Below are 27,796 nucleotides of genomic sequence, written 5' to 3'. Positions count from 1 at the left end.
TCTTCACAATATTTATGTTGTTATTATTAGGGATTTCCAGTTAACACCAAAGTAACACTGACATTTAAAAAAAAAAACGGCATTAACTAATTTAATTTGCCATTAGGCCTATAACTTTTTCCTCACACTAAAATTCCTAGAAGTGTGTTTATCATTACATTTAGAGAGACATAAATCAAACCCAAATGGGATATTTGACAAATAAAAGTATTTTTCATTCTTTGTGTTTAATCAGTATTTAGGTTCAACAAGCACAGCAAAAATCATCATTCATATATAGATTTTAGAGCACCAGCCACATCTTTACATTTTATATTCATAAAAATTAACTTTTCTGTTTTTGCATTTCCAGTGTTGATGCCGTTTGAGAAACCCTTTTTTTGTGAGAGATGAGTAAAGAGCGACGTACAGTGTCATTTCATACAATTAGCAATAGACATTTATTATGACAATGAAAATTATGAGAATCATTTTAATTAAATGACAAAATAGGGCTATCAGTTGGCTAAAATATTTAGAACATATTTTCAAATAATTATTTCTTATTTAACTTGTTTAAAAAGAGAAGATAAAACTTGCCATCTTGATCAGTTTTTCTGTGTTTCCAGCAGATGCAGAAGATCCAGACTACAGATACAATCATCAGAGATCCAGCAGAGATCAACACTATCAGAGACACTGAGACTGGAGGAACTGAAGGAGAGGAAAAGAGAGACAGTCATTAATGTGAGTGAATGCATCAGTCTGATCTACAACAGAAGACAGAGATCAGGTCAGTAAATACACACATATATCATCAGTGCTGTGGTACCTGCACATGTGTGACAGAGTGTGTTGATGTCCAGATGTGTGGTCTGGTTGCTAATGGGATTGTTCAGCACACAGCTGTAGGTGTTTTTATCCTGATATTCCACCTCCAGAGGTAGAGAGAGACTGATGCTGAGATCACACACACTGATGCTGGACAATACACTCATTCCTGCGTACCAGGAGAGAGTCGCATCACTCACATTCAACACTGATGAACACACCAATGAACAATTTGATGATGATGATGATGACGAAGAACATTGTGAAAAGTTACTGATGATGACAGGAACAGGCAGACGAGCTGGAAAACGAGAGAATAAGAGGAATAAAAACACAACAATCAGATTATTTTCAATGTTGTGAATCCATTTAATACTTTTTGTGTGGAGTGAGTGTTTAGTGTGTTGATGGTCACTGAATGTGTCTGTCATCTATAAAACGATGTAACATCTGAATATGTAAATAGAATATGTAAACGTTTGGAAAAATGATTTCTACTCACCATAGACAGAAACACTGAATGTTTTTGATGTCAGTTTCGGTCCACTTATCTCTAGTTTATAAACTCCAGTATGTTCAGTTGTGGTGTTTGTGATGGTCAGAGATCCAGTTTGATTGTCAAGCTTCAGTCTGTCTCTGAATCTCCCATCAGGAACATCATCATATGTGGAGGAAGGTTGCCCTTTTTTTTGTATTTTAGCTATAGTAGAGTTTTCAGCTCCATATTTCCACAATATGCGGTCATCTTCATGTATTTCAGTAACATCAGTGTTTAGAGTAACAGAATCTCCCTCCATCACTGACACTGAATCACCAAACACACCTGATGAACAAACAGATTTACACAGATTACGGCCACTGATGGTTTCAAAGCCTGAAATCAGCTGAAGTTTACATGTAAAGTTGAGAATAATCTAAACAAGCACAAACTAAAAACAAAATGTAAAATATTAACTATCAAATATCAACATTATTGGTGCAGCAAATCCTTACACTTTAATTTGTTTTAAAGAGAACAATCAGTGTTTAAAGTTTCAAAATGTATTACAATAAATGCATGATAATTATTGGTGATTGAAAGTACAGTTTTAATTGTGCTGGATATTTTAATACATATTTTAAATAAATTAGAGATTTAGATCACTGGATAGTCCACTGTAAATTTGCTGCACATTTTGACTAGTGAATTTCCATGACATTTGTAGATTAATAGCCGACAAAATATTTTTAAAAGGACAAAAAATGGCCGGATATTTGAAAGCTCATTGGAAAGTTCACACTTTCTGAACATTTACATTCACTGTAGAGATTTCCATTATATTCATGACCATTTCCAGACCTGCAAATGTCACTGTAAACCTAATCCTAATCCCAAAAGACCCGCATTCAAAGTTAATAGATCTTGTATTATGTTCATACAATATTCATAATTTTTTCATTACATAAAAGCAGATGAAAATGTTCGAATTCCAATTTACACTGAAACGGAAAAAAAAACAAGCCATAATAATGCTTTTATAACTTACCAGTCAGACTCCAACAGTAAAAAAAGAAGAAAAGTAACGCGTGAAACATTTTCTTCAGTGGTTCAGTGTGTGATCTAACAGCAGAACTGTTAGTGTTGTGTGAATCCTCCTATGCAGCGTTTGGCCCTCCTAGTTCACACATTGCATTTGCATATGATATGATTGTTCTTGAAAAAATAAGATAAAAATATCTTTATTTTTATCAAAAGGTTAAGTTTTCATATTTGAAGGGTTCATAGTACCACCTCAGTGACAGCTTTTCTTCTGAGAGCGTAGTTACCTGACTGTTTCAAATGGCTAAAAGTAGAAGAATATTGTGAGAGTTGTGGAATTTCTTAATGAAATTTTAAAATGTGTATTTATTCAAAATTTTAGTGAATGGAAAAACCAGAATACAAAGTTAAAATCTTGTATGATCTCACAGTACCGGCTTTACTGGGTTTAACTTCAGAGTCAAACTGAAACTGGCAGCGGTTAGTTTTCTAAATGTGGTTTGATCCGTTGGGTGGACAAACATGTGTCAGTGACACTGGGCATTCAGTGCACGAGTGTTTAGTTTGTAGGTGAAAAGTTTCTGTGCTTCTACTAAAATCAGCTTTTTGTCACTTTAATCTACTGGGGGGAAAAAAACATGAGAATCTGTTTGATACTGAGGGAGAAAAACAATAGCATATTTATTAGTCACACTTTAGGGTCCAATTTTCACTAACTGCATACCATAGTCAATAAGACATGAAATAGGCCTAAGATCATCGAAACTGGACAGTGGATGATTGGACGAATCAAGATTCCTGGTGCATCACGTCAATGGCCGAGTGCGGATATGTCGATTACCAACAGAGGCAATGTGGATGCACAGTTGGACAGAGACTGGCCGGCGGTGGTGGTGTAATGCTGTAGGCAATGTTTTCTTGGGACACTTTAATCCCCATTATCCCAACAGCACAATCTCTGACAGATATCAGGTATCTGAACATCATTGCGGACCAAGTGCATCGATTCATGGCAACTTTCTATTCTCTGCCGGTGATGGCCATTACCAAGCGTGCCGCACAAGCCTTGAAAAGTGAAGCCAAAGCATCTCGATCGCCCCCCGGTGACCGGTCCTAGTATAGCTCATAAACCCCGCCTCCCCATGTTATTCAATGGGACGTGAGACCAACTAAACAATTAAATTACACTTCACATATCTTTTTTCCAAAGATAGTTTCTGTCATTTACTGTAGTTTTCATCACGCTGATGTAATTTCAAGTGTTTGTTTTTAAAATAAGTTTGTTTTTAGTTAGCTATTTGATGCTATAAAAATGGCGCTGTGACTGTCACAGCGTCATGATTGACAGCTGTGATTGACAGGTTCTCTGAGCAAAGTAGTCACTGAAGCAACAACAGACTTTTTTTCGGGATCTTTGGAGGACTGAGGAGATTGTAGCTTTAAATGTAATATCTACATTTCTATAATTAATTATTTCACACCGACATACTGGGTTGTTCTACAGCAGAGGCGCGTGCTTACGATTGATTAAGCGAGAGTGAGGGCGGGACCAGAGCGGGACGTTGATTTCGCGGCTTTACTTCCTGCTCACTACTGCGCATGTCTGGTCCCGAAATCGCAAGTGCGCAGACTCAAGTCCCAAGATGTCAGCGCCATATCGGGACAATGGCAGCTTCACTTCTCGCCAATGGAAGAGAGCGAAGGGGCGTCGTCCATCTTTTTTTACAGTCCATGGCCATTACCAACAGGATAATACACCATACCACACTGCCTGAGTCATCAAGGAGGGGTTTCGAGGAACATGGTGGTGAATTTCTGTTAATGTCTTGGCCTCCAAATTCACCTGACATAATCTCAATAATACAATTGTGGTTTGAAAAGAAGATTTGCACTACATCAGCACCAACCCGCAATGAACAGGAACTGGAGGACCTGCTGTTGACAATATGGTACCAGATACCCCAAGAGACCTATCGCCACCTCGTCAAATCAATACCTCACGATGTGTCCTCTTCTTTTGTGGTCTAAAAGAGGTCCTACAGGTTATTAGATAGGTGGTTATAATGTAATGGCTCATTGGTGTGTATATACCACTATATTGCCAAATGTTTTGGAACATCTGCCTTCACATGCAAATGAACTTTAATGGCATCCAATTCTTAATCCGAAGGGAGCTAATGCCTTTTTTTAATCCTTTTGCAGCTATAACAGTTTCAACTCTTCTGGTAAGGCTTTCCACAAAGTTTTGTGTTTATGGGGATTTTTGACCATTCTTCTAGAAGTGCATTTGTGAGGTCAGGCACTGATGTTGGACGAGAAGGCCTGGCTCGCAGTCTCCGCTCTAATTCATCCTAGGTGTTCTATCGGGTTGAGGTCAGGACTCTGACCACACCATACTCAGTGCACAGACTGGGTGCGCAGTCATGTTGGAACCGGAAGGGACCATCCCCAAACTGTTCCCACAAAGTTGGTGTAGTAAGTTTCGTTTAATGGGTGAAGGAAGAAGGCGGGGTCGGCGTGAATGGAACTCGTGCAACAGAAACGGCGCACACAGTGCATTCACCAGTACAGCACACAGATACAAAGTCCAACACTGTAAATGGTCAATCCTCGGGCAGCAAGAGTTCCTAGTCTCCTCTCTCTCTCTCTCTCTCTCTCTCTCTCTCTCTCTGCTTCACCTTGAACCCCTGAAAAACAACCCCACACCATAATCCCCCCCCCCCACCAAACTTTACACTTGGCACAATGCAAGTGTAAGCTAAGAGCTAAGCTAAAGCTAACACCACATAGGCTCTCTTTACCCAGCATTTTCCTTGCCAATGTACGGTCGCTGTTGAACAAAATGGACGAGATTCGTCTCAACATCGCATGCAACAAGAGACTTCTGAACTGTAATGTCCTAATCTTCACAGAAACATGGTTAAACAGCGGAATACCGGACAACGCTATTGAGCTAGCGGGACGCCATACATTCCGGGCGGATAGAACATTAGATGGCTCCGGTAAGACCAGAGGTGGTGGATTGTGCATTTACATTAACAAAGCTTGGTGCACAAATTCTGCTATTGTTGGGAGACATTGTTCAGCTAACCTTGAGTTTCTCATGGTTAAATGTAGACCGTTTTATCTACCGCGGGAGTTCACTTCCACTATTATCACTGCAGCCTATATTCCCCCGCATGCTGATGCCAAGTTTGCTATGAAAGAACTTCACGCAACCATCAGTAAACAACAGACCGTCCACCCGGAAGCTGCGTTTATTGTTGCGGGTGATTTTAATCATTCAAACTTAAAGTCAGTGCTACCGAAATTTCACCAGCATGTTTCCTGTCATACCAGAGGAAACAAAACTTTAGACCATGTTTACACAAACATGGCGGGAGCTTACGTCGCGACACCCCTCCCCCACCTGGGACAGTCAGACCACCTTTCTTTGTTCCTCACGCCCAAATATGCACCTCTCATCAATCGCGTGAAGCCATCAGTGAAGACCATCAAGGTGTGGCCTGCGGGGGCAGATTTCTCACTCCAGGAAAGGTTTCTACACACTGACTGGAGTATGTTTGCCTCTCAAGCCACCAGTGACTCTCACACGGACATTGACTGCTACACCTCCTCTGTACTGGATTATATTAATACCACCATTGACAGTGTTACAACCCAGAAGCAGATCACCAAATACCCAAATCAGAAGCCATGGATGAACAGGGAAGTGCGACTCCTATTGAAGACACGCAACACTGCCTTCAGATCAGGAGATGCACAAGCCTATAGCACTTCCAGAGCAAATCTGAAAAGGGGCATCAAAGAGGCCAAGCACTGCTACAAGCTTAAGATAGAGGGACACTTTTCCAACGCTGACCCTCGACGCATGTGGCAGGGCATTCAGGCCATCAGTGACTACAAACCCACTCACTCCACCCCCGCACCCACTGATGTCAACTTCCTGAACGAGCTAAATGACTTTTATGCTCGCTTTGAAAGAGACAACAGAGAAACTGCCACCAAGCTCAAATCCCCAGCAGACCACCCGCCAATCACACTCTCCTCCACAGATGTCTGAATTGCACTGAGCAGGATCAGCGGGCACAAGGCTGCTGGACCAGACAACATCCCTGGACGCGTACTCAGGGCATGTGCGGAGCAGCTCGCTGGGGGTTTTTACAGACATTTTCAACCTGTCTCTTGCCCAAGCAGCAGTACCAACATGCTTTAAATGCACTTCCATTGTGCCAGTGCCAAAACACCCCAGCCCGAAGTGCCTTAACGACTACCACCCTGTAGCACTCACACCCATCGTAATGAAGTGCTTTGAGCGGCTGGTCCTGGCACACCTAAAAGACTCTCTACCATCCACATTGGACTCACATCAGTTTGCCTACCGTAGCAATAGGAGCACAGAGGATGCAGTTTCCATGGCACTGCACTCTGTGCTCACACATCTGGACAATAAGAACACCTATGCACGCATGCTGTTTGTTGACTTCAGCTCTGCATTCAACACTGTCATCCCAACTAAGCTAATAGCCAAACTTGGAGACCTGGGCATCAACACCTCCATGTGCAACTGGATTTTGGACTTTTTGACCAACAGACCCCAGAATGTTCGATCTGGCTCCACCTGCTCCACGTCCATTACACTCAACACTGGTGTACCACAGGGCTGTGTGCTAAGCCCGTTTCTCTACTCCCTCTTCACCTCCGACTGCAAGCCTGTGTACGGATCTAATTCCATCGTCAAGTTTGCGGACGACACTACGGTGATTGGTCTCATCAGCAACAACGATGAGACTGCCTATAGGGAGGAGATCAAGCACCTGGCCACATGGTGCACTGAAAATAACCAGCTCCTCAACACCACCAAAACGAAGGAGCTCATCGTGGACTTCAGAAAAGAGCCAAGAGGCACACACGACACCATCCACATCAATGGAATGGCTGTTGAGCGTGTCTCCAGTTTCAAGTTCTTGGGAATCCACATCTCGGCGGATATGTCCTGGACAACCAACACCTCCTGCCTGGTCAGGAAGGCTCACCAGCGCCTTTTCTTCCTGAGGACACTGAGGAAGAATCAGCTTTCCTCGACTATCCTGGTGAACTTCTATCGCTGTGCAATAGAAAGCATCCTGACCAACTGTGCTACAGTGTGGTATGGGAGCTGTTCTGTTGCAGAGCGCAAGGCACTGCAGCGGGTGGTGAAAACCGCCCAGCGCATCACTGGGACTCAACTACCTGCCATCGAGCACATCCAGAGGAAACGCTGTCTGCACCGAGCTCGCAGCATCCTTAAGGACTCCTCTCACCCAGCCCACAGACTGTTTTCTCTACTGCCCTCCGGCAGGCGTTTCAGGTGCCTCCGGACCAGGACCAGCAGACTAAAGAACAGCTTTTTCCCCAGAGCTGTCTCTTTACTGAACTCTGACCCTCACTGATCCCACTCCCCTCATATACTGATAAACTCTCCTCTCCCTCCTCACACCTGCCTCCATTTTGTTATTGGTTATTTGTTATTTGCAATGCTATAATGTTAATTTGCACTGCTGACTATTATTATAGTAACAACTGTTTACATATGCATCTTGCACTACTCACCTGACTAGAATATCAATTTGCACTGCCGACTGTTTATTTACAGTACCAATTGTTCTATATACATTTGCAATACCGTACTTTAACTGTAATATGCAATTACTTTCCATTGCACTTTTACTCGGATAGCTTCTGTCCAACTTAATTTGCACTACTTTAAATCCATTGTTATACTGCTCATTTTAGCCTTACTTATTACATATATCTATCTGTAAATCCTGTTTATAGTAATAACCATCTGTCTATTATGCTCACATTCTGTATATTATCACATTCTATATATATCACATTAGTATACTAAGCTCACATTCTGTTTATAGTAATAGCCATCTGTATATATATTCATAGTACACATTCACCTGTTAACTCTGTTTATAGTAATAATCATCTGTATATTATGTTCATTGTACATATCTGTAAAAATTCTGTTTATAGTAATAGCCATCTGTATATTATATTCAAAGGACTAATCTATCTGAAAAATTCTGTTTATAATAGTATTCAACTCTATATTTATTCAGTACATATCCATGTACTGCACTTACGGAACCATTGTATATCCTGCACTTGCTGCTATTGCACTTCTGGTTAGACCCAAACTGCATTTCGTTGCCTTGTACCTGTACTTGTGTAATGACAATAAAGTTGAATCTAATCTAATCTAATCTAATGCAGTCTGGCAAGTAACATTCTCCTGGCAACCGCCAAACCCAGACTCGTCCATCGTATTGCCAGACAGAGAAGAGTGATTCGTCACTCCAGTGAACACGTGTCCACTGCTCTAGAGTCCAGTGACGGCATGCTTTACACCGCTGCATCCGATGCTTTGCATTGCACTTGGTGATGTAAGGCTTAGATGCGGCTGCTCTCCCATGGAAACCCATTCCATGAAGCTCTACACACTGTTCTTGAGCTAATCTGAAGAACACACGAAGTTTGGAGGTCTGTAGCTATTGACTCTGCAGAAAGTTGGCGACTTCTGCACTGCACGTCAGCATGCATCCCATTCTTTCACAACTGTTTGTAGAAGCAGTCTGCATGCCTAGGTGCTTGATTTTATACAACTGTGACCATGGACGTGATTGGAACACCACAATTCAATGATGTGGATGTATGTTGCATGTAAATATATAATGATGTGAATTTGTACATTTTTGGAAGACCTTCTGAACATATTTAAGCAGTATATGGAAGCCCCTGAATAAAAAAATAAAAAGGAAATTGTAACATTTTATCTCACAATTCTAAATTTTCCTCAGAACTGTGAGATATAAATGCAGTTGTAAGTAATAAAGTCAGAATTGTGAGATATAGACACAAATTGAAGAAAAAATTCAGTCTTTTTTTTTATTGTACTCGCAACTACACGTTTATGTCTCACAGTTCTGAGAAAAAAAGTCAGAAATGCAGATATAAACTCGCAACAAAAAAGTCAGAATTGTGAGATTCTATGTAAATATAAAGGCGCAATCATCTTTTTTTTTCTGTGTAAGAAACAAGCTTTCATAACAGTAGGCTTTCTAGAAAGGAAAATGTAAAAGATAAACACAAAGTAGTGGGGATGTAATTTACTGCTATTGTGAGAATAACATGTAGTCATGTAAACAAAAATGTTGTTGTCTGATTACGAGTATTTTAATGTAATTTAAAATGTAATCTAATAATATATAACAAGTATTTGAATTTTGGAATCTGATTACGTAATCCAGATTACATGTAATCAGTTACTACCAATCTCTGTTATAACCACAGAGCAGTGACTGAGAGAACAGCAGTAACTATATCGCACCCTATCATAAAGGTAAGATTTTCTTAGAGAGATGTGATTTTCTGCTTTGGACACTAGAGGGCGATGATGTGCTTGTGCCGAATTTGACAATTTTCTCTTTATACAAGAGTACAGAGAACAGTGAAGGGTGGGATCAATATTTAATAATGTTAGTAAATTTCCATGAATGTTAAGCTAAAAATAGAATATACATTTTAGCTTCTATATGTTCTATATTGTGACTAGGCCTACTATTTGTGAACCGCTAAATTAATCTAGAGCAAAGCAAGCAACACAATTTCAGACGTATACAACTTATGAGAGTGCATGCAAAAAAAAAAACAAAAAAAACAACAACAACAGATTAAATCAAACAATGTGGCACAAAGACCTAGAATACATGAAAGTAAAAGATCCTGGCAGAGAATAAATATGAACTAAAGGTGTGAGTCAGGGCCCATATGAGCTCTCCAGTTAATTCTGTTTAGATAATGTTTTGCTGACATTTGCATACACAGACTCCACCTTTGATTTCTGCAAAGAAAATTAGCAGGAACCTGCTGATGCAAGAGTTTAATAACATAATATATATCAGGGTTCGACATTAACACTTGTCCGGGACAAGTGGATTTTTCTGAAGAGGCAAATAAAAGATAATATTACATGCCCGATCAGAAAAGTATCCTGATTAAAAATAATAATAATAAAAAAAAAAGATATATATATATATATATATATATATATATATATATATATATATATATATATATATATATATATATATATATATATATATATACCGTAATATATGAGTGATGGCGGCATTTGGTGGTCAGACTTGTTTTCTCCACCATGTCTAACAGATCACCATAGAGCAGAAAAAGCACGTGACCAAACAAAGCTTCAGAAGTCTGTGACACAGGAGTGAATCAATCTGGGGTCAATACATTTCTATCTAATCTCATCTAAATGAATTTGTGCCAATGAGACCACAACTCGTGTCATGTGTAGTCTGGTCAACATATTCACATATTGATCAATGATATAAAATATGCAAGTATGTGATCATAATTAGTAATTGACGTGAGTAGTTGAAAAAATATTTTGATTTTTATTATTATTATAAATTTTTTTTTTTTACAATGTGTGATACAATAGTGCTTTGAAAACTGCGTCAGAGAAGAATGACGAGAGTCTTAAGGCACAACTTTTTCATCAAGTCTTTCTGACCATGACAAACATGGAAGTCTACCATAAAGCTCAATATATACTATACCGCGTAGTCTACGCATACTTGAGTACCATCAACCTTACCCTGACGTGCACCTCCCAGAAATGGACCTACACGTCACAACAATGACGCAGACTGCAAGATCTCTGGTTGTTTTTTTCTGGCTCTATTTAATCTGAGCTTGCGGTTGCAGAGGATTCCCTCTTTGTGAAAAACATCATGGCTGTTCCCAAAAGGAAACATCCGACAGAGCTCAAAGACTACAAACCCATCGCCCTCACCTCTCACATAATGAAGACACTTGAGGTCCTATCTTACATCAGGCCCAAAGTGTGCACATTCATTGACCCTCTACAGTTCTCATACCATCCCAACATAGTACGCCCTCATCTACATGCTCCAGAGGGTCTATGCACATCTTGATAACCCTGGTCCAACTGTAAGAATTAAGTTTCTTGATTTCTCAAGTGGAGCCAGAGCTTGTTTTCTGGGTGACTGACTATATTACTGCCAGACCACAGTATGTGTGGTTCCAAAAATGTGTTTTGGAGACTGATCTGTGGGGCAGAGGTGTCCCACAGGGAACCGTTCTCTCACCTTTTCTGTTTAGTCTTTACACATCAGACTTCCAATGTAACTCTGACACATGTTTTCTTCAGAAATACTCGGATGACTCCGCTGTCAAGTAAAGTCAAGTCACCTTCATTTATATAGCGCTTTGAACAATATGGACTGTTTCAAAGCAGCTTTACAGTGATAATAGGAAATTAAAGTAACAGAGATTGTTTTGGCTTTACAGCAGCTCTAGAATAAAGTTATTGTCCAGCTAAATTTAGTTTTGATTGATTCACTTCCGTCGCAACGATCTTTTGTTATTAACTTAGTGGCCGCTAACTCGACACTGTTCTAACAGAAAACCTTTAATGCGATCCGGCCGCTCATTTGCATAAAACAGTGCCTGGTGGCTCTGAGAATTTTTATCGCTTCCGCGTAGCCACGTGAATCGCAATTATCCCGAAAACGTTTTATCAGTACAGAGGTAAAGGTAAGGGAAGGAGGCCTTCACAAGGGAGAGACTAGTTGACACTTCAGGACTGTGTTGTTGTCGTGTCCAGGCGCAGGTCCTTCATCAGATCTGGATACAGCCTGGATCTGACGGACTGCGGTAAACCTAGGGATAAACAGAGAGACTAATATTATATAACGCTGTCGTGGGCTGTATCAGAGAAGGTTGTGAGGGGGAATATCGGAGCACAATCAGGGACTTTGTGGGCTGGTATAACAATAACCACCTGATGCTTTACATCTTAAAAACAAAAGAAATTGAATTTAGAAGGACGAGGCCTAAACCAGATCCAATCTCCATTCAGGGAACAGATGTGGATCTTGTCTCCAACTATAAGTAGGAGTGCAGCTGGATAACAAACTGGACTGGTCCAGCCACATGGAGACAGTATATAAAAAAGGTCAAAGCAGGCTGTGTTTTTTAAGAAGGCTGAGATCTTTCAACATTTGCCAACCTCTGCTGTGCACGTCCTATAAGACTGTTGTGGCTAGTGCTTTCTTCTTTGGTGTGGTGTGCTGGGCGGAGGGCTCACGCACATCTGACAAGCACCGACTAAATAAACTGATTGAAAAGGCAAATAAACTGGGTTGAGCAAGTGATGGAGGTGAGGATGTGGAGAAAAATAAACATTATCATGAACAATGATAGACACCCACTACATGCCCTAGAGGTGATTCTGACTAAATGTAAAACTGAACGGCATCGTAAGTCGTTCCTGCCTGCTGCTATTAGGCTCTTTAGTGTGCAATAACTAATAACTGAGTCTGATTTATATTTATTCTTATTTTTTAACCTATTTTCTTAGTATTATTAAAATAGGGGTTGTATGCTTTAGTTAATTTTGTTTGTGTATTTGTTTTAGTATTATCATTATAGGGTATATCATGTTATAGTTCATATATTATAGGATATAGAATGCTTTAGTGAAAGCTTTATGAATGTAGTTAGGTAGATTGATTTTTTCCGTGTGCGAGGGCTGAATGTGATTGCTGCTATTGTAACACATCTGATTTCCAGGGAAGGAATAATAAAGTATCTATCATCATCACTATCATCATAAATGGCAGCACACGACGAACCAAATCGTCAAATCTACCTGCCAACATCCCAAAATATTTGAAATGCACGTCCATGTCTTTCAGTGGCCGGACAAGCACAGAAAATTCACTCTCCTTCTGCCTCAACTGATTCACGGGTCATACGTACCATCTCATCTGACGCCTTCTCTCATGTCTTCATTCTAGCTTCCTTTGCGGCATCCAGAGGGAATCTTTCTCCTTGGCTTAGTTTGAGTCTGGGACGAGTGCAGATCAGCATGCCAGGATTAATGGGAATGATACGACACGTTAACAGGTGAAGCACATTAGCAGAGAAACCTGAGGTACAGTCAATATGTCCTGTCTTAATCGGAGTGGGTTTGGTTCAAAATAAATATTTTGACACTTGCATCATTTTTTTGATGTCCTCAACCTGCTTTTCTACATTTCCTGCAGGTGCAGAAGATCCTGACGGCAGTTACAATCAACAGAAAACCATCAGCAGCTGCAGAGATCAACACTGTGAGAGACACTGAGACTGAAGAAGAGTAAAAAGGAGACCGTCATTAATGTAAGTGAATGCTGCAGGGTTCCCACTCGTCCTGGAAAACCTGGAAAATTGCTGATAAACTTTCCAGTCATGGAAAACACATGGAAAATTAGAGAAAATGTAAAATGTCCTGGAAAATCTTGTTGTTGTCCTGGAAATCTTTTTTTTTTTTTATAGTTCTTCGGTTTTTCTTTAGCAGAGAACAAAGAGATTATCACTGGCCAAAAGCAATTAGTACATTGCTCAAACCTCACACACAATATAGCCTACTAGCCAAGACACCTTCTTTATGTGTACAGATGTGACATAATGACGCAAAGACATGTTCGAATTTCCTGCGGAAATCCACCAGTACCACTGGAATAAAAAACATTATTACAAGCTTACCGTTTTGAATCGTGCTAAGGCAAGCAGATAGTTTTGAACACTGACATAATATGTACTTGCTCAAATTTATTTTGGATAATTTTTCAAGTTATGGAAAAGTTAATAGTTCCAATATTTTTTGCTATAATATCGACACTGGCAACAAGAACAATTGTCATAATGTATGATTAAGAGCTCATATTAAAAACTGATTTTATAGTTGAGTCATGGCAATAAACTATGGAAACTTGTGTCTGCCACTGACTAAAAAATGAAAAAGGTAATTGCAACTTTTTATCTCACAATTTTTTATTATTATTTAAAGGGCGCGTTAGTTACACACAAGGCAGCAGCACAGAAGACATTTTTTAATATTAAAAATAAAAAGATTCCTCTCTGGAGAAGCGTTCAGTTTTCCTGCTTGCAAATTAGGTAATGTAAATAGCGAATTCGCCATGGCGCGAGCACAACTGGCTTTTAAAGGGAATGGGAGATGAGACTCTGATTGGTTTATTGCACGTTATGCCTAAAACACACCCATTACTCATTAAGAGAATAGGTACAACCCTTGCGCCGGGAGCGCCGACCATTTTACCTGACGTTAAACTAGCAAAAGTGGATTCAGACACGACCTAAGTGAATCTGCGCTTTAGACCATGTGCTTAGATCGTTAAAATAGGGCCTCATATCTTGCAATTCTGACTTTATACCTCGCAGTTGCGAGTTTATATCACAATTATGTAAACTCGCAATTGCAAGAAAAAAAGTCAGAATAGCGGAAATTAAAAGTCGCAATTACCTTTTTTATTTTTTATTCTGTGGCGTAAACAAGCTTCCATAGTCATAATGTATGATTAAGAGCTCATATTAAAAAATGATTTTAGAGTTAAGTCATGGTAATAAACTGTACGCCTTTTAAAGACTAAAGGCTATTGCACACTGAGTCTGAAATTCGCATCCGAAATTTTCGCACGTTAAAAAAAAAAAATCGACCTCACGTTATTTCAATCACGCTTGCACACTGCCTCCGAAACTTTCGTCCGTCATAAAAAAATTCGGATCGGGTTCGATTTTCTGCATTTTTCGCATCCGTAGCAAGCAGTTTGAATGGTGTTTAAATGGTGTTTTGACAATTCAGAGCCACCGAATCAGGAATATGAAAAAACGCATACGAAAATTTCGGACTCAGTGTGCAATGGCCTTTAGGCTGAATTCGAAATCGCCCCCTCAACCCTTATTCACTATTCCCTACGTTTATCTACTAATACTGTTCACTTGAAGGAGTGAATGAAAACGAGTGAGAAAACGATTCGGACAGCTGTTGAGCTTACATCGGTCGTACACTCGTTATTGCAGTGCAACGTGGGATTGAATGGGTAAACTCAGTAACGTCCACTATGGTTTCAGACAGCACTACAAAATGGCTGTGCCCTCAAACAGCGCCCTATCTGAGGGTATATGGGGCGATTTCGGATTCAGGATTAGACAGCAATATATCACTTTAGCGCGTGATCCTTGTCTTTTATTCCCGCCATAGTAAAATTGAAAATGTCCTGGGAAAGTCCTGGAAAATGATCGCTGAAAAAGAGTGGGAACCCTGTGCTGATCTACATTAGAAGACAGAAACTAGGTCGGTAAATACACACATATATCATCAGTGCTGTGGTACCTGCACATGTGTGACAGAGTGTGTTGATGTCCAGATGTGTGGTCTGGTTGCTGATGGGATTGTTCAGCACACAGCTGTAGGTGTTTTTATCCTGATATTCCACCTCCAGAGATAGAGAGAGACTGATGCTGAGATCACACACACTGATTGAAATATACAGAAATTGAATAAAGTTTTCAAATAGTCTGCAGTGCTTAAATTATAAATTAAGTCCTTCACCATAAATAACTATCAGCATTATGCCACAAATGTTGCTGATCGAGCTTAAGTTGTACTGAATATTCAAGAATATTTGAAGGACAGGACAAATAATCTCTACTCACTATAGACAGAAACACTGAACATTATCGATGTCAGGTTCACTCCCCTTTTCTCTAGTTTATAAACTCCAGCATGTTCAGTTCTGGTGTTTGTGATGATCAGAGATCCAGTTTGATCGTACAGCTTCACTCTTTCTCTGAATCTCCCATCAGGAACATCATCATATGTGGAGAAGATTTGCTTCTTTTTCTTTATTTTAGCTATTTGAGACTTTTCAGCTCCATATTTCCACAGTACGTCATTGCCTTCACATATTTCGGTATCATTAGTGTATAAAGTAACAGATTCTCCCTCCATCACTGACACTGAATCAGCAAACTGATTTTTTGATGGATTAAGGCTTCTGAGAGTTTTATATTCTATCCAGAGCACAATGTATGAAGTTACAAAGATGATTACATCATGAAAAGTTGTAATCACCTTGATAACATATGTGAAGAATGAAACTGAAATTAGCCAAAAAATCTATTTACGACTTACCAGTCAGACGCCACCGGCACAAACATAACAAATCAAACACATGAAACATTTCCTGAAAAGTCTGATCTTATGAAACGATCAGCCGAAAGCACTTGAGCTGGTGTGTGAATCCTCCCATAACAGAGTTTTACCCACATAGACTCTTTACAAATTATTATAATTAAATGCATACTCTTATTAAGACTTAATAGTTGAAAACATATTCATTCCATTATTTAACACCATTTTTTTTTCAAAAGTACCATAACTCAACATAAAGTTAATAATACTGTCTTCCATCTCACATTGTTGCTCTTGCAGCTCATCTTCTGAGTGAAAATAAAGCCTGCTGTGGTTTTTTTCAGATGTGGTTTGACCTGAACAAACATGTTGTAGGTAAGAGTTTCTTCCTGTCATTTTATGAACCTCAAAACAGCTTTACAGGCCATTAAAACACTGTATCCATTAAAAAAAGGTCTAATCTGAGTCAAAAAGTTAAATAATACACCAGACTTGAACATTTTCCTGGCTGATAGCTGTCAGCAGTTATAGACAATGTTGATCTTCTGTGTTGTATTTTAATGAAACATTGCATTCAAAACCAAAGACAATTTAAAAAAAAAGTATTAATAAATATATTGAAAAAAATTCAATAGATTGAAAATTAATAAATAGTTTGTGTCAGTAGTACAAACTCTTGCACAACTTTCCACATGGCTGTCATTTATTCTTCCGAATCAGTTGTCACTGTTCACTGAAGTGCCTCTCTCTGTTTTAGATCCTGTCTTTCTGGTCTTCATCTTTCTTGCTTCAGTTAGATACAAGTGACAGTAAGTTATTTACAAGGTGTAACAGCTTTCATTGCAGAGTATCAAGTCTTGATGCATCAAGTGCTTGATCTCCATACTGGCGTGATGAATCCGATCTTCAAGCAGAAGGAACGGGAGGAAATGTTCTGAATGCTACCATTCCACAATCTGACTTGTGATGCAGTCTGAATCATTACCATGCAGTGTTCGTTTGCTGGCCAGAAGAGAACTGGACTCCTGACCAAGGTTGTCTTTTTTCCACAACAGTATGAGCTGAACAACACCCAAAATGCAGAACGTTCCTGTATAAAGTCTTCTAGACCACATCTTGGTTGCATACGTTTGAGCATACCTGGTAAAGTGGACTACAACCATTATGTACTGAAAAGAAACCTTTACTCCATTCCAAGTTAATATAGTCTATCTATAGAAAGGAGTTCAAGGGGTAAAGCAGTTATTCTTCTCATTGGAGCCCTTTCATGGGTTTTCACGATTTTGTCTTTGACTAACAGGACCACAACAGACCAACAAAAAACTCTTGACTCCTCTGTCATTTACCAGGACCTGAAACTTTTGTATTTATTTATTAAGAGGTGATATTACCATAGAATAAATTTATTACCAAAAAATAAATAAATCGGAAAAAGCTTTATTGCAGTCAGATTGTGTAGTTACTAATTCTATGTAATGGACCTTTTTCACATTTACAGGGTTCTTAGATGTCTTAATTTTTAGGTAAACGTCTATAGCAGTGAATGGGAGCGGACAAAAAAAAGAGAGAAGAATTTCTGAGTTTGCATTTGCTTTAGTAAAAGATTGATTACAGCAGCTAAAAGAGAGAAAGATTAAGATGAAAGATTGTTTATCCCCTGGTTTCAGACAAGGTTTAAGCTAGTCCCAGACTACACTGCCTTTACTGAAAATAACTTGCACTGACATATCTTAAAATATATCTGTGCCATTGTTTTGTCTTAAGGTGCACACCAGTAATTTTCATAAAAGCTCTTTGAATATCGTAGTTTAACTATAAGGCCTAATCCTGGCTTAATCTAAGACCTGTCTGTGAAATTGGGCCCAAATGTAATGTATGAATTTTATTTTCACAAGACTGTTTTCACATTACTGTTACATGACATGTAGTCTAAAAAATCCTAAAAAAAAAATGTTTTGGCCTTGTTGTATTATTCAAATAATAAACAATGATTTAAAACTCGACAGCAGTCTTCAAATTCTTTAAGGTAATAAACTCCAGACTGGAGTTAGGAATAAGAAATGTAATATAGGCTAGTCTACTATCGCCATACAATTATATTTATACTATAGACCTATTCTACAAACGGAACACGGCGGAAAGCCATAGCCCATCTTTGCATATTATGACGTCCACACGTACTTTCACTTTCGCATTCGGCCATTAAAACAGAACAACAACACTTATGAATCAGAATCAGAAAATGAAGCTTTTATTTAACGTACTCGCAGTGATATTGTTTTTACTGGACCACAGTAAGACCTTTTTTGTTAACGTCGTTTTCTGTGACCTATAGTCCGCATCTTCGCCATTATAATTGCTGGATTATAGGCTCAGGCCTATTGCGGAAAAGAGAACCTAACTGTCGGTGAAACACTTTTTAACGATGTAAAACAACGCTAACGCAGTTGAAATGAGATCAGATCAGCTGCGCGATGTGTCGTTTTAATGTGTCGTTTCTGCCAAATTCATCAAATTTAAGCAAAAATGTTGCCTTGCACACGTTATTTATGTGGGTTGTTTAGGACTTAAATCTATTTATAAAATGTGGAAAACACGGCACTGTTTTATCTGAGTGTTAATGTGGTGGAAAATAATTCTGGTAACACTTTACAATAAGGTTCATTACTTAGCATTAGGTAATATATTAGCCTAACTAACAGGAACTAACCATGATTCAATTCAATTTCAATTCAATTCAAATTTATTTGTATAGCGCTTTTCACAATACACATTGTCTCAAAGCAGCTTTACAGAAATTGCTCAATGATCAATGCATTTGTTACTGTATTTGTTAACGGTAGTTAATAATAAAAAATACAGCTGTTCATTGTTAGTTTACGTTAGTTCACATTGCATTTACTAATTTTAACAAGATTTTAATGAAGTAGTATTAGTAAATGTTGAAATTAACATTAAGAAAGATGAATAAATGCTGTAGGCCTGTATGTGCAGTTTATTATTAATGTTAACTAACGAACCTTATTGCAAAGTGTTACCATAATTCTCTTAAGTATTTTTTTTTTGGTAGGCTACTAGTCACCGATGTAATATTTATATTGAGTCTATGAAAATGTTTGTTTGATTAATTGCATTTGAAAATATACTATATGTGTAGGGAAAGGGGGTGAGACTTTGAATCAGGATGTGGATTGTGGGTTGTGTGATAAGTTCATTCATGAGACTCGTGTGTTTGTCTGATGAGTGAATGTGTGAGTCCCTGTTTTTCTGATATTTGTTTGCATGTTTAAAATGATGAATACAAAGATATTTCTCTACTCACATTTATGATCTGTAAGGGAAAGAATCACAGCACTATTGTATGTTCTGCTCAGATGTGTCTGGTGTTGGATCAGATGAAGTGTCCGTGATGGAGGGAGATTCAGTCACTCTAAACACTGGTGTTCAAACAAACCAACAAGAAGATATAAAATGGTACTTCAGCAGCATTCGCATCGCACAAATCAATGGAGATCTCAGTAAGATCTGTACAGATGTTCAGTGTAATGAAGGCACTGAGAGATTCAGAGACAGACTGAAGCTGGATCATCAGACTGGATCTCTGACCATCACAAACATCACACACACAGACTCTGGAGTTTATCAACTGAAGATCTACAATGGCAGCGACGTTGAAAAGATCTTCAGTGTTTCCGTCACTGGTGAGTCATTTGATGAGTCTTAAAAATGCATTTTATATATGTTTTAACACATGCTAATACAAGATCCTTCAGCATCTGTTGGTTTGTGTTTCAGATGTTTCTGCTGCTGAACTATATCAAGTGAATAAGGGAGAATCCGTCACTTTAGATTCTGTTTTTATAAAACACTCAAATGATTTATTGATGTGGTATTTTAATGACATTCTCATCACTGAAATCACTGGAGATCAGAGTAAGATCTGTACAGATGTTCAGTGTAAAGAGAGATTCAGAGACAGACTGAAGCTGGATCATCAGACTGGATCTCTGACCATCACAAACACCAGAAACATAGACTCTGGAGAATATAAACTACAGATCAACATCATCAACCGCTTCAGCATCATTAGAGTGAAGAGATTCAGTGTTTCTGTCATTGGTGAGTATAATTGAGTCATTCAGCGTATTTTCCTTTGAGGAATCTGAAAATCCAATAAGTGTTGGGTTTTGGACTGTTTAAAAAAGTAAGTTTTGAGCCAGTGACACTTTGACTAATGTTATTAACATGCTAAATGCATAATATCAGCCAGTTTTCCTGTGAATGCTGCTGCTTCTAGTTTAGATCCAAGTGCTGATGCTTTTTGAGCTGCAGTTTCTAAAAACAAAAGAAGCCACTATTTATCAGTTAAAACGAAGTCATACACCTGATGATAAAAGTATAAAGGTGTAATTATCAGTTAAATATATTGGTAAGCACTGGATGTATTATCAGTCTCTCTCTCATAATAATGTCTGTTTCTCTGTAGATGTTCCAGATTCAGGTCTGTCTTCAGGTGTTGTAGCAGGAATAGTTGTTATTGTTCTGCTGGTGTTTGCTGCTGCTGTTGCTGTGGTTTACTATCGTCACCGCAGGAGCCATGCAGAAGTACCACAGAGTGTAAGTATTGCAGATATGATATTTACTGTGCGCAAAAACTTTTTAAAGAGCAGTGGCATGAATGCATATAACAAAGCTATACACAAATACATACAAAAGTTTGGGATTGGTAAGTTTTTAATGTTTTTGAAAGAAGTCTCTTATGAGACTGCGTTTAAAAATACAACAACAACAACAATAAACAGAAAACAGTAATGTTGTTAAATATTATGACAATTTAAAATAACTGTTTTCTATTTGAATTTATTTTAAAATGTAATTTATTATTTCATTTCCTATCATTTTTATTTTTATTTTATTGAACATATATAACCGCAAATACATACAGTTACAACTCAAAACAGAATTAAACAACAATAATAGAATTATAAACAGTAGACAAAAAGCCAGTAAAATAAACCAGGGGTAACACGTCATTTAAAATAAATTAAATTCGAGAGAGAGAGAGAGATACCTTGAGTCCTTCTTTTGTTGTTTTCATTATAAAAAAGCATAAACTTTATACTTTTTGCACAACGTAATGAACTTTAAAGCTTTGACATTGCTGGAAGAAGAGATACTACCCAAATATCATTTCAGCTCTTTGTGAAAAATAATAAAAAGAGGTTTGACAGACAAAAATGTACACTTGTGTACAAAAAAAAAACTGGCTAGAAAAATATACTTGTCTTTTAGATTCTTGTCAGAGTTATAGAATCCAAATAAATAAAATTGATGTAAGAACTTGAATGATACCTCTTTAACTTTATTAGTGTAAGAGGCATCATTCAATTAAAAATTAAATATTTGTTGGATAGATAGAGACCACACTTTCTTCCAAAGAATATCATTAAAACAATTACTCCAATTAAGATATTACAGAAGGGACAGTAATAATATCGTTCAGAAAAAGTTGTCTAATCTTTCTATTCCTGAGAGAGGGACTAGATAAAAAGCAAATCTTCCCTATTGCAGTCTCTTAAGGATGTATCCAAGAGGAAAAAGAGAGAAAAGAATCAGCTGAGTTTTTTAAAAGCGAAACAGCTCCACTGGCGATGACATCATCACTATGGCAAAGTCTCCTGTGGTGACGGGAATACAATATTTAAGAATTCAGAATAAGAAAACAAATGACCATTTGAGTTTACACGTTGAGAAACCAAAAGAATATTATTATTAAACAAATCTGAAAAGAAAAGTATTTTACTTTTATATCGGATATCATGGTTATTACAAATAAAACACCTGTGGGGACTAAAATTATAGTTTATAAATCCAGTGCCAGGCCAAAAGCACCTACTTATGGAAATTTGACAATTTGATGGTCAATTTAGAGATATTATAATTACATACTAACAGAAAGTGGAGACCACCAACTTTAGAAAAAATATAACTGGGAATATCATTCCATATGTAATCAGAATCATTCAAAAACTGCCTCAACCAACTGATCTTAAACATATTGTTTAAAGAAGCAAAATCAAGAAAGTTAAAACCCCCATGTTCAAAGCTATTTATGACAACAGATTTTTTGATGTAATGTCCTCTTGTGTTTCAATAATCAAAAAGCATTCTATCAACCTCAACACAAATCATCTTGTCCACATGTAAAGAAAGAGCAGGATAGGTCGATCTATAGAAACACCTCTATTTTGGCGAGGAGAACTCTTCCTCATAAAGTCTCTTTGGAGCCAGGAATTTAACTTTTCTTAGCTTTAGTAATTACTGGATCAAAGTTCAATTTTCCTCTCGCATTGACATCTTTACAAATTGTAATTCCAAATAATTAACTTGAGACCTCACAGGAATATTGTGCAGGAATGGAGCAGAAGGAGTTCACATTTCAATTCAAAGATAGACCAGAAACTTTTGAGAACACTTTGATAAGATCAAGAGCGATAGGGATCTGCAAGTCGTTTTAGGGATCTGCAAGTTGGTATCATCAGCTAATTGGGTTATAATAATGTGTTTATCTGCTATATTAATTGACTATTCAACAGGGAAGTAGTAAGGAGTTGAGCAGCCATTAAGAACAAATAAAGCGCATAAACACATGAAGCCCTGGAGAAGTGCCAGATTTCAGATTAATTCAGCAGTTTCCATTTTTTGTATAACGTTCGGACAGTTTGGCAAATGTATACAGGGATTGCAAAATAAATTCATGAATTCGTAAATTCATGAATTCATAAATTCATAAATTCATCAAGAAAATCAAAGGCTTTATAACAAATCTAAAATAAATAAATTAAACTCTAACAGTCCAACAAATCTAAAAAAAGTTTATTGTTACTGTAGCAATATGCCTCTTCGGGATGAAACCTGACTGAGTTTCGTCTGTTATTGTACCCAGAACCTGTTTAAGTCTTTTAGCCAGTAACAAAGCTAATATCTTATAATCCCAGTTTAAAAAAACAGATTGGACGTTAGTTATGAATCAAAAGAATGTCTTTCTTAGGTTTAGGTATTCGTTCTATTATGACGAGTTGATGCTCAAAAAATAATTATCATTATCGATGTTGAAAACATGTTTTCAGGTGTCTTTTTAATGAATAGAAAGTTATGTTCCATTTGTCTGAAATCTTTTTTAACATTATAAATGTCTCTACTGTAAGTTTTTATCAGTTTAATGCATCCTTGCTATGGAGGGATTATTGGGTCAGATTGAAAACTAAAAATCTAAAATTAAAAGTCTTGAACGAAAACTAAAGTCTAAGTCATGAATTTGGTATTTAGGATTGGGCATTTTGTATTTAGGATTGGGCATTTAGTCATTTGGGCATTTAGGGATTTAGGATTGGGAATTTGGTATTTAGGATTGGGCATTTAGTCATTTAGCCATTTAAGATTGGGGATTTGTGGATTTAGGATTGGGAATTTGGGGATTTAGGACTGGGCATTTGAGGATTGAGGAGTGTATGCAAATAAGGAGGCGTGGGCCAAATACTGGAGGCTGGGTTTGAAATGGCTGGTGCGCAGAGGCACCTTATGGACAGCAGAGGGAGCTCCAGTGTTAAGGAGCACACTGGCAGAACGTCCTCTTCAGAGTGTTTGGGAAAACACTCTGGAAAACTATAAGTTTTCCACGACGCATGCGCGAGAACTGAACAAGAAGTATTAGAAGAAGAACGTCCTCTTCTCAGTTCTCGCGCATGCGTCGTGGAAAACTTATAGTTGAGCCACTGTAGGCACATGGAATATTTAAACATGTTCTTTAATGACTTTCTGGGCCGTCAAGTTTCATTCCCTCTGGCAGCCTATGTAGCAGTGATCCACCTCTCAGATTTAATCAAAAATATCTTCATTTGTGTTCCGAAGATGAACGAAGGTCTTACGGGGTTGGTACAGTTATGGGGGTGAGTAATTAATGACTTAATTTTCATTTTTGGGTGAACTAACCCTTTAATGTTACAAAAGCTGTTTCAGATAAATGCTGTTCTTTTGAATTTTCTATTCATCAAAGAAACCAGAAAAAAAAATTGTCCACAACTGTTTTCAACATTGATAATACTGAAAATAACGTTTCTTGAGCAGCAAATCATCATATTAGAATGATTTCTGAAGGATCATTTGACACTGAAGACTGGAGTAATGATGCTGAAAATTCAGCTTCGATCACAGGAATAAATGACATCGTAAAATGTTTTCCAATAGAAAACAGTTAATTTATTAATATAATAATATAATTTATTTATATAATAATATTTCAGTTTTTTGGTTGTATTTTTAATCGAATAAATGCAGCCATGGTGAGCATAAGAGACATTAAAAATCATATTGATCCTAAACTTTTGAACGGCAGTATATATATATATATATATATATATATATATATATACAGACTTACAGATCTCACTTCACAGACACTGTAGTTTATTGCTCTGTTCACATATGCTGTCCTCATGCTCCTGCAGCAGAGATATGGCATCTTCACACTTTTTATGGTGTAACTGAAACATCAATCCTCCTCAGATTTTTAAGTTTCTGTGAATCTGTATTTTTGTACAGGAGAATGATGGGTTGTGATAACTCTCCACGTGATCTGAAACACATTTCTTTGAGGAAGAAGATGTCCTTGAATCAGACTCAGGTCCGAGGCTGCCAGGAAAACAATGTAAAGTAATTTATTATTTTGATACTATGATTGAAATGGACACTGAAGTGAATTAGGATGAAGAGAAGAGGATCAGCTGAAACTCTATTCTCTCTATTGTTGCTGTTGCTGGAAAAGTCACTATGTTGCTAATGTTTATTGTTTAACCAGTAACGCTAACCCTTGTGGCCTGTTGCATAAAACTAGTTGAATAAACCCTGGGTTTTCAAAATACTGAAATATACTTAATGTATTGTTTGTCAAGGAGAATGTTACAGCATAATTTCTGCGTGTGTATATATGTATACTTACTATAATAACTAAAAATTTACTGTTTTAAAGTCCCCCATGTAGTCAATAATTGTATGCCTTAAAACTCATCTTTCATCACCAAAATGACATATTTCAAAGCCTCCACTTACTCACTCACTCGATCCTTCAGCTCAGAGATCCACTGGTTGACGATCACACGTTGATCTGATTGGTTACAAGGAAGTTTGTGACGTCAGAAACACCAGCGATTTCAAACCGTGTTTTTGAGACTGTGTTTGGTTCACTGCAGTTTAAGGAGAAAATACTCAGCAAAGGTGATGACTGATGAATTTGCACATGGTGAGATTCTATGAGGTGCTGAAATATTTTTTATTTTATTTTTATTATAATTTTGTTTTGCTGATGTATTTGTCTTGTTGAATCTTACTTTTGATTGAGATGATTGCTTTGTTTCTTTGTTCCTATTTTTGTACGTGTCTTTCATCTGGTGCTCATTTTCTGTTAACTTTACATCATTCATGGGAAAAAGTGCCTTAAACACTTTTAAAAGTAAAGCCCACAACACTGTCTTATCTGTAACTCAAAAGATCTCTGTATGTTTATGTAATAAACATTATTAAAATCATAATCCACTCTGTGGAATATTTTTTTTTATTAACCATTAATAACATTTCTTTTCCATACAGGATTAATATTTATATGCTTTTGAAAACTAAATAACCCCAACACTTGGGCCACATATACTGTGTGTATAATAAGAGAAAACAAAACTAGACAGCTGTCTGAAAACTTAAAAATATAAACATCATGACTTATAATCAATAAATCCAGATTTGTTTTTGCCTGTAATAGTGGAGAATTTGCAGAGAAAACTAAACTTAATTTTTATTGATTTATTATTAAACAGTGTTTTACTGAACAAATTGTGTCTCTGTCTTTAATTAAATTATAACAACATGTTCTAAAGAATATAAAAAATATATCTCTGCTAATGCTGTAAACTATGGGGAGCCTGTGCACATTACTATAATTAAACACATTTTCTGAGTGCAAAACATTGTTGTGGTCTATTGCATTTGCTTAATGCTCCTGTCACAGCGTTAGATGATCGAACACGAACACGATGATGAACACGATGATGAAGAGAGAATGCAGTCTTTAATAAATCCAATGGCATAAAGGGAAATCTGAACAGAGAGAGCTACACACGTAACTGTAACGGTCATCAGCTGGAGTGCCCTCGACAGCCACCAGAGGGCACTCCACTTCAGATTGTCATTTTCCCTCACAACTACATTTCCCATAACTCACTGCCCGGACTCATCACTGATCACATTCACCCGTTTGTCATTAACTTGTTTAGCTCACCCCTTATAAGCCTGCTTTTCACATTCAACCACTGTGTAGTTTTGTATTTTGTTGCAGTGCATCTGAGCATTTTTTTGTTTCCCTGTAATTAGGTTTCTTGGACTCTGGATTACCCGTTTTACCTTGTTCCCAACCTTGTGTTTATTTGTTTGGACTGCCTACCTGGACTTCGACCTGTTGCCTGTACATTTGATTACGTGACTGGATCTTCCCCTTCTTATTAAAGCTGCATATGGATCTAAAACTTTCTGGTCTCAGAGCAGTTTTGTGACAGTAACCGACAATGAAACAAACAAAACTGAAATTATAGTACACGTGATTATGAGTGCACATCTGCACATAATGAGTGACCAAGATGGCAGAAAGTGGTGAGATACAAGAAGTCCAAACTAACAGAAACACACGAGGCTGAATCCAGCTTCTTATTCGCAGCTTCTTATTGACGCTATCCGTTCCACCTTAAATGACGCGAACTGCCGCGTTTGCTGGCTTCTTATTGACGCTCAACTTAGGGACCGTGCGGTTTTTCTCTTTTTCGCGTTTTTTTAAGGGATCGTGTTACTTTTGTGTCTATATTCAGACTAAAATAACAATAAAAAATGTTTAAATGCAAATAACACTGATATATCAGCGAAAATGGTCTGTAAAAATATAAAGGTACATAAATATAATTAGGCTACATTATTCTTTAATTATTGTACATGTCATCAGCTCAATTTAGGGATCATGTGGTTTTTCACTTATTCACACTTATTAGAGATCCTGTTTGTATTTTTTATGTTTTCATAAAAGAATAATAAACTATTTTGAAAGGTAAATAACAAATAATGATAACACATAAATTACTGTAAAACTATAATTAGGCCAACATTATTCTTTAATGATTGTAATTAACATCATTTGGATGTATTCAATGCATGTATTTAAAAATAAATAAATATTATTACAAATTATAATTTCACAAGGTAACCAGAGATTATGCACCAGCTTGGATCCAGCCTCTTATAAAGACCCAGGTGACCCAGCAACTTTGAATAGATGACACCTAACCCTGCAAGGACTC

At 37.5% G+C, this 27,796-nt stretch overlaps 2 protein-coding genes across 4 annotated transcripts in view; both read left to right on the top strand.

Annotated features, from left to right (window-relative positions):
* The window catches only part of LOC143735330 (uncharacterized), a 59,255-nt gene extending 40,846 nt beyond the window's left edge, over nucleotides 1–18,409 (top strand). The window contains exons 3-8 of one of the 2 annotated variants that reach the window (XM_077225492.1): nucleotides 612–772; nucleotides 13,228–13,336; nucleotides 13,477–13,591; nucleotides 15,474–15,566; nucleotides 16,751–16,781; nucleotides 17,164–18,409. In XM_077225492.1, coding sequence (XP_077081607.1) covers nucleotides 612–772; nucleotides 13,228–13,336; nucleotides 13,477–13,492 — 286 coding nt within the window. In that variant the 3' untranslated portion in view covers nucleotides 13,493–13,591; nucleotides 15,474–15,566; nucleotides 16,751–16,781; nucleotides 17,164–18,409. Of the gene's footprint in view, nucleotides 1–608; nucleotides 773–13,227; nucleotides 13,337–13,476; nucleotides 13,592–15,473; nucleotides 15,567–16,750; nucleotides 16,782–17,163 lie in introns of both variants that reach the window. The other variant, XM_077225491.1, reaches the window with a different exon arrangement.
* Nucleotides 18,410–18,445: 36 nt separating this feature from the next.
* Nucleotides 18,446–26,280, top strand: LOC143735277 (uncharacterized). Of its 2 annotated transcripts, none has more exons than XM_077225402.1 (5): nucleotides 18,446–18,700; nucleotides 19,781–20,107; nucleotides 20,202–20,525; nucleotides 20,908–21,023; nucleotides 25,008–26,280. In XM_077225402.1, exons 1-5 carry the CDS (start codon nucleotides 18,631–18,633, stop codon nucleotides 25,023–25,025), a joined length of 855 nt encoding a protein of 284 aa, XP_077081517.1. In that variant the 5' UTR covers nucleotides 18,446–18,630; the 3' UTR covers nucleotides 25,026–26,280. The 2 variants fall into 2 exon arrangements, with proteins under 2 accessions (XP_077081517.1, XP_077081518.1); XM_077225403.1 differs by having other exon boundaries at nucleotides 20,893–21,023.
* Nucleotides 26,281–27,796: the final 1,516 nt, after the last annotated feature.

This window comes from Siphateles boraxobius, unplaced genomic scaffold (genome assembly GCF_051911475.1).
Source record: "Siphateles boraxobius isolate OS27281-9 unplaced genomic scaffold, OSU_SipBor_1 13, whole genome shotgun sequence".
NCBI lineage: Eukaryota > Metazoa > Chordata > Actinopteri > Cypriniformes > Leuciscidae > Siphateles > Siphateles boraxobius.
This window is presented reverse-complemented; position numbering and strand designations above follow the sequence as displayed.